Genomic DNA, 6,806 nt, shown 5'->3' on the forward strand with positions numbered 1-6,806 from the left:
TTCAGGCAGCGTTTTAATTTCGTAATGCGAATGCTAAAAATCTCTACATTTTGATATTCTCCAGATTTAACTTGAACAACGTTGTGATCGGTTAGAATTCAAGATGGCGTCTCCGCGCGGCGGGTTAATGGACGAGAACTGTTAAGAATGACGTGACGTATCTGTACCGCAATTTCTATTTACTTTCTTACTTATAGATTATTTGAAAATGGTATGTAATAACGAAATTAAAGATGCTGATTAATGAACGTTGTTATATAAAATACCAAATTGATCATGTTTTTTTAATTTTCAGAGTGTGACAGTACATACTGACGTTGGTGACATGAAAATAGAGCTGTTTTGTGAATTATGTCCAAAAACCTGTGAGGTAAAGATGTCTATTTCATTCAATGGTTTATTAGGTCAATTTTACATTTTTATATATTTTATTTAACATTATAATGCATATGCAACAATTAAAATCTTTTTTATCAATATGATGGAACTTGTTTGTAGGAATACATAATACATAGTACATAGATTTGATTACTTGGTTATATTTATTAGTAAACTTATATGACTTTGACCAAAAATTTTTTTCTTTTAGAATTTCTTGGCTTTGTGTGCCAGTGATTATTATAACAATTGCTTATTTCATCGTAATATAAAAGGCTTTATTGTACAAACTGGAGATCCTACTCAAACTGGAAAAGGAGGTACTTCGATATGGAATCGCAAGTTTGAAGATGAATTTAAAGAAGAATTGAAGCATAATGCTCGAGGACTTGTTTCTATGGCTAATAATGGGCCGAATACAAATGGGAGTCAATTTTTTATTGCCTATGCTGCACAACCACATCTAGACTTAAAATACACTCTATTTGGAAAGTAAGTACTAATTTTTTATTTGATGCAATATATAATGTTCATATTTATAGTGGAACGTGATATTTACTCATATATTAATTCTAACAAATTAATTTTAGAGTCATAGATGGATTAGACACTTTGGAGCAGTTAGAAAAATTACCAGTAAATCCAAAGAATTATAAACCACTTAATGATACAAGGATAAATAATATTACAGTACATGCAAATCCACTAGCAGGTTAAAAGATTTATTGTTTATAATAATACAGTAATGAGTACAGGGACAATGTAAAAAGATACTTTTAAGTCAATAATGGTGACATTGTAATATAAAATTGCAAAATAGGTTTCTGTACTGATCAAAATACAAATTTGTAATAAACATTAAAAATGCTGATCATCTCATCGGTAAATGATTATTTTACAAAACAAGACATATATTAGAATTTTTCAGTTTTATCAGGTATATATGCCCTGTAGCCGTTTATTCTTAGGATCGAATATACTTTGATTATGCAAATCAGCTGCATGTTTTTTCCCCATAATTTCAATTTCGTACGTTCCAGTTTTCGAAAAATCATCTGTTATCATACCACCTGTAGGATGTGTTAAATATCTAGAAAAAAAGAGAATAATAAATATGAACCCATATAATACTAAAACTATCTACTTACGCTTGACCAATTGTTTTGCCCAAAAAGAAAGCCGTGTCACCTCTTCTTATGTATCCAATATTTTCTCCATTTCTATACACTGTCTCTAAACCCCATAAGGGAATGTTGCTAAAAAATAAATTAGACTATCAGTACTTTGAACTTATTTTTATGGAATGTATTATGGACATACTCTTGAATATAAAGTTGAACTAATTGTTTTCTTGGTCCATTTTTAATGCAGTTATCAACTTTGGCCTTTCCTAGATAATCGCCTTTTACTCTACAAAGATGATTAAGGTTTGCTTCAATTGGATTGTCATCTGATCTAATATCATAACCCCATAATCGATACCCTAAAAAATGAATAAAGTATATATTCTGTATATATTTGATATTTGTTTGATTACGACACTTGATATTACGTTTTATGCCTTATTTTTGTGCGCGCGAATCGACGCGGAATACCTTGGAGACAGCTTTTTCCGCGTGCTTTCCGCGTGTATAGAAATGAAATATCAATCATATGCGACTGTTATTTGTACCTATATTACCAAAAAAAACATACCCTTTTCACTGCTTAAACTGTGAAGAGCTCTATATCCACTAAGTCTCATACCATATTTTTTACCACTATCCGTTAAAAGTTGGTAAATATCTTTGCAACGATTTATTGGAACATGCAGTTCAAACCCTAATTCACCCACGAAACTAACTCGAATAACGCGTACTAATGTTCCATTCAGATTAATTAAACATGAGTACATGAAGGGAAGTGTTTCATTCGACATATGTATATTTGCAACATTCTCTAGAATCTTTCGACTGCAAAAAATGTAAATAATATTAGTAAATCAAAAATTTCTTCACGATTATTATTCCTAGCTTTAGTGAAAACATTTTTTACCTATTAGGACCCTGTATCGAAAGTACACAAATTTGATCTGTAACATCGTGTAATGTAACTTGAAAATTTTTCTCTTTTATTATTTTTCTTATATGCACCCATATATGATATCTAGTCGCCCCATCTGAAACTGAAATGAGATATTTTAAAATGTATTTGTTCTCATATTTGTGACATATTTATGACAAAATAATTTTTCTTAAATAGAAGAAATACGTTTGAAATGTTAGATTAAAATCTGAGTCCGGGTTATAACATACCAATGTACATTGCTTTTCCTTTAAATACAGGATCTAAAACTCCGCCAGAACCATGTGCAATAGAGATAATTGTGCAAGTTGCTTCAATACCACCATGTTTATTTAACATGCAACTATACAATGCTTTATTAATTTTATCAGGTACAGTAGATATCAAAAGATACTCTGCTGCTTGTTGCACTTGTGGGCCACAAAGATAAAACTTGCTTAATGATGACATATCGAATAAAACTGCTTGATTTCTACAGGCTAATGCTTCTTGTTTAATCTAAAATAAAGTTCATCCATACTTTTGGGATTCGCAGAAACACTAATACACAATATTATTGCTTGAAACTTTGAACTAAAAAATGAGATCAAGTTCAACATGTCACAATAAAGACAAAGCCTCCTTCTATAACTTGACAATTGCATTGAATATGATATTTCAACTATGAAATTGTTATAAATAATCATAAAACAATTACAGTAATATATATATATATAATATAAAATAATTAAACACAGTAACTTACAATCTCATGGTGTTCCGGAAAATCAAACGTACGTTCTTTTTCAATTATCGTTGCATAATTATAGTTCTCCGTTTTGGACGTTCCGTAATTACCATAGTAATCATATTGTAAAATGTCAGCGGTTCCTTTCAATAAAAACCATCCTGGTCTTTCCCATCCGTGACTATTTTCCATCACTGCACCTGACTTAATAAGCTCCTGAAATATATTCATTGCAATTACTAAAATTTTGTTTACATAGAGCAGAAAGTTCTTTTTAAAAGGTGAAGCTTTGTGTATATTTATTAATTAATTGTAGTAAATCATCAATTGAGGATTCTTACGTTGTGAAGTGCTCCCTTCTTATTGTTTCTACCTGCTAACGGTTGATCATGTGGAAAGATGATATCATAATTTTTCATATACGATTCGTGGGACCTTTCATTTGCCCAGATCATGTCCTTTGCTTGTTCAAAACTAAATCTACACGCAGAACAAAAAATAGCTAGTCATATGTTAAATCGCAATGGAAGCGTGGCATTTATATGCACTCGTCCTTTGTACCTCCTGATATCATAATTGAACATATACTTTTCCGGACGACCATGAATTATCCATTGGGCAATTTGTTCTCCGCAACCACCTCCAAACATCATACCTGCACTGTTATATCCACAAGAATAAAAAAGTCCTATACAATTAGGATCCTCCCCTGCAGAATAAAAGAAAATTAGTAATATTCAATATGCACTTATGTTTCATTCCTAAAAAATATACCCATTATGGGTTTGTGATCCGGCGTGAAACTCTCTGGGCCACACACTGTAGTCTTTATTCCTACTGTAGATAGTTTAGGTATAAGCTGTAGCAATGCTTTCATATTGAAACTAAATACGTTCCAATCCAAATCGTATAGATCAAACGTAAAATCTCTGGGGACCTAGTCAACATCAAATAAATTCTTCATTAAGTTAATATATAAAAATTACTCAAATATACCATACATTAGCAGTGTACCGATTCTAAGATGATAGGATTTGGTTCATAGCCTCCCAAACAAAGTGATGATCCTTGCGGTCGAATGTAAACGCTACCATCATGGTCTCTGATATTCGGCAAACCTTGCGCTTCTTTTATAGATTCTGATACAACGTAAGCATGTTTCATGGGAATTAAAGGAATATCTACCCCTGCCATTTTTGCAATTCTTCTAGACCAAACGCCTGATGCATTTAGTATACAATCAGTTCGAATAACTCCATAAGGTGTTTCTACTCCGCAAACTTTAGCAGATTCGAACGAATTCTTTTCTATCAACACTCTTGTTACTGGACACTCTTCAATGACCTGTGTAAAAGGAAATACAAGCACAAGGGTATAAGTAAATGTTAGGTTCAAATTGAGTGATATTAATTTGTTTTGCAAAGTATAACGATAATCACCGTTGATCCATGAGTAGTGGCGTACTTCGTTAATGCTGCAGTCATCATAGAAGGGTCAATGACTCCGTCTTCGGGGGCGTACATTGCACCTATTATAGCATTATCGTCTAATAAAGGAAATAAATCCACTGTTTGACGACGGGTAAGTAGACGCGCTTCTATATTATATCCTTTTCCAAAGGTCACTAATCTCGAGTATTCCTCCAGTCGTAACTGGAATATACTAATGTTGTTATCATGTAAATATTATTATGGCCGTGAAAATAAACTGTTTTTAGGCATTTTCAGTACATAAGGTATTTTGAGACTGACTTGACTGGTCCCTAGCCTTTTAAAAATTTGGTTAGATAAATAAATCACAACCAAATTCTACAAATTTGTTAATACTCAAAATATCTGCAGATCTTAATCTCTTTCTTAACCGTCTTAAATTTTCTTGCTTTCATTTTGTGTATTAACCTGATACGAATATGGCGTGCGAGGGATCTCATTTATGAAACTTTTCATTGAACTGGGTGTATCAAATCGTTTGAAATATTACTACGTAAATCTGAAGGCCTAAAAGAAGCTTCTGACATCTACGAAATTTCTTTTTTTTTTAATTTGTTTATAAACATTTTTATACAAAATTAAAATTCATGGGTATCAGGATCTTTTTTAGGACACTCGTATTCACGTGGCAAAATTTCCACTGATACATCCAGTTTGGTGAAAAGTTTCATAAAGTATTGACTTTCTAGTTGACATTTTGATATAACTTCAAGACTTACGCAAATATAATCTTACTTCGGAACGCGCGAGGTACAAGCCTCCAGTTTTGGTCCACCCTGGATCCATGCCCGTTTCTTTCTCTACGTCAGAGAGAGTGTTTCGACTGGCGCGTAACAATTCAACCTCGACATCGTTTGGACGTAGATGCCACAATAATCCAGCGGTATGCCATGTTGTGCCTGAAGTTAATTTAGCCCTTTCAAGGAGTACAGCCTTAGTACCATATTTTGTTAGGTGGTACAGAGCATTGCATCCTGCGCTGCCGCCACCTGCGAACGTTTCAAATATTGTATACAACAGTTACATTCCGACTTGCATGGGAGATTCCATGTTTATTACAAGTCTTAGAAAAAAAAAAAAAGAAACAAATATTTACACAGCAAATAAGAACACTGGATCTTAAATGGTTTGTAAAAAAAATCTGTTAATAATAATATGTATAAATCTTATGAGTAAAAACCATATGACGTACCGATTATCACAACATCTGCAGATTCTGGAACAGCAGGAATTGTTTTTGTAGTTTTTAAGCGCGCCGAAGGATTAATCCTTTTATTAAATTTTGAGCGTTCACGTAGCTGAAAGTAAAATAATGCGAGATCGTATAAACTTATTTTAAATGTATTTACTGCAGATTATGAAAACAATATTGGTTTTTATTTCGATTTGTTTATTAATGAATATTGACGAATAAATAATGTACAGTATTTTGTTTTCATGTCAAAAGGTTCTAAAAACAGTACCTGAACGGTCGTCGAACGAAGTATAGTCCCGGTGCAGCTTGCCAGCATCGTAAGGCGGAGAGTTACTGATCGAGCATTTCTCTTCGGACCGCGGGAATGTTAATTATGGTTCGTCGACGTTTTCATGATGCGTACTATCAATATTTCTGAAGACTCACAATCAATGGCCAATACTGGAGAACGATGTGTACACTCACGGAAAGATGCGATACCAGTACAATAGTTATGTTTCAACATGTTCGAACCCACTAAAGAAGAGGTCGTGCAGCGTCGTAATTGAGCACGACCTTAAGAGAAAATTGACCCTCGCCTGGTTACATTTATCTAAACCAGTTCACAATTTACATTTGGGCAACTTCATAGCCTTGGGTTGCCATAGAAGATCGATAATTATTATAAAAACTCCAATTTGGATTTTTCATCTAATTATTTGCTTTTCAAGATATAAAATCCATTAAAATTTTCGACAAATAGTGGCTCTACATCGTAAAAACAGATATCGGTAAAAATTGTTTTTCATCTGACAATTCATAATAGAATCTGTTTTCTGTGATGTTTACTTTAGCCTATTACAAAACAAGATATTTACAACTCAATACTGATACGGGAGATTCACGTTGCTAATGTAGAAAGATGATTTCTATGCGATTTAGCGATAAAGCATGTATACTTAGCTATTAACTG

General features: G+C 32.9%; 2 protein-coding genes across 5 annotated transcripts; one reads left to right on the plus strand and one right to left on the minus strand.

Annotated features, from left to right (window-relative positions):
- Positions 1-86: 86 nt before the first annotated feature.
- LOC105699897 (peptidyl-prolyl cis-trans isomerase-like 3) lies at positions 87-1,252 on the plus strand. Its single transcript, XM_012425343.2, has 4 exons — positions 87-211; positions 296-370; positions 590-870; positions 969-1,252. The coding sequence occupies exons 1-4, from the start codon at positions 209-211 to the stop codon at positions 1,093-1,095; spliced, it is 486 nt and encodes a 161-aa protein (XP_012280766.1). The 5' UTR covers positions 87-208; the 3' UTR covers positions 1,096-1,252.
- On the minus strand, positions 1,080-6,288 carry LOC105699710 (sarcosine dehydrogenase, mitochondrial). 4 transcript variants are annotated; one of them, XM_012424955.2, is made up of 15 exons: positions 6,123-6,283; positions 5,852-5,957; positions 5,395-5,648; positions 4,609-4,821; positions 4,184-4,513; positions 3,944-4,106; positions 3,731-3,878; positions 3,511-3,649; positions 3,188-3,385; positions 2,673-2,940; positions 2,413-2,542; positions 2,074-2,330; positions 1,699-1,861; positions 1,527-1,634; positions 1,080-1,468 (listed from the first exon to the last, which is right to left on the minus strand). In XM_012424955.2, the coding sequence occupies exons 1-15, from the start codon at positions 6,168-6,170 to the stop codon at positions 1,312-1,314; spliced, it is 2,682 nt and encodes an 893-aa protein (XP_012280378.1). In that variant the 5' UTR covers positions 6,171-6,283; the 3' UTR covers positions 1,080-1,311. The 4 variants fall into 4 exon arrangements, with proteins under 4 accessions (XP_012280378.1, XP_012280558.1, XP_012280646.1 ...); XM_012425135.2 differs by lacking the exon at positions 6,123-6,283 and having other exon boundaries at positions 5,395-5,592; positions 5,852-5,896; XM_012425049.1 differs by lacking the exons at positions 1,080-1,468; positions 1,527-1,634 and adding an exon at positions 1,931-1,997 and having other exon boundaries at positions 1,706-1,861; positions 6,123-6,288.
- Positions 6,289-6,806: the final 518 nt, after the last annotated feature.

Source organism: Orussus abietinus, unplaced genomic scaffold (assembly GCF_000612105.2).
Source record: "Orussus abietinus isolate OABI.00-Male unplaced genomic scaffold, Oabi_2.0 scaffold164, whole genome shotgun sequence".
Taxonomy (NCBI): domain Eukaryota; kingdom Metazoa; phylum Arthropoda; class Insecta; order Hymenoptera; family Orussidae; genus Orussus; species Orussus abietinus.

What these genes read in the sequence shown, in the direction of transcription:
- LOC105699897 (XM_012425343.2), top strand. An exon ending in TATGTCCAAAAACCTGTGAG is followed by an intron (nt 371 to 589) that starts GTAAAGATGTCT and finishes TTTTTCTTTTAG; the next exon opens with AATTTCTTGGCTTTGTGTGC. An exon ending in AAATACACTCTATTTGGAAA is followed by an intron (nt 871 to 968) that starts GTAAGTACTAAT and finishes AATTAATTTTAG; the next exon opens with AGTCATAGATGGATTAGACA.
- LOC105699710 (XM_012424955.2), bottom strand. Translation starts at nt 6,170, where the DNA reads ATGCTGGCAAGCTGCACCGGGACTATACTTCGTTCGACGACCGTTCAG. An exon ending in TTCAATTATGATATCAGGAG is followed by an intron (nt 3,650 to 3,730) that starts GTACAAAGGACG and finishes TTCTGCGTGTAG; the next exon opens with ATTTAGTTTTGAACAAGCAA. An exon ending in AGGAAAAGCAATGTACATTG is followed by an intron (nt 2,543 to 2,672) that starts GTATGTTATAAC and finishes ATCTCATTTCAG; the next exon opens with TTTCAGATGGGGCGACTAGA.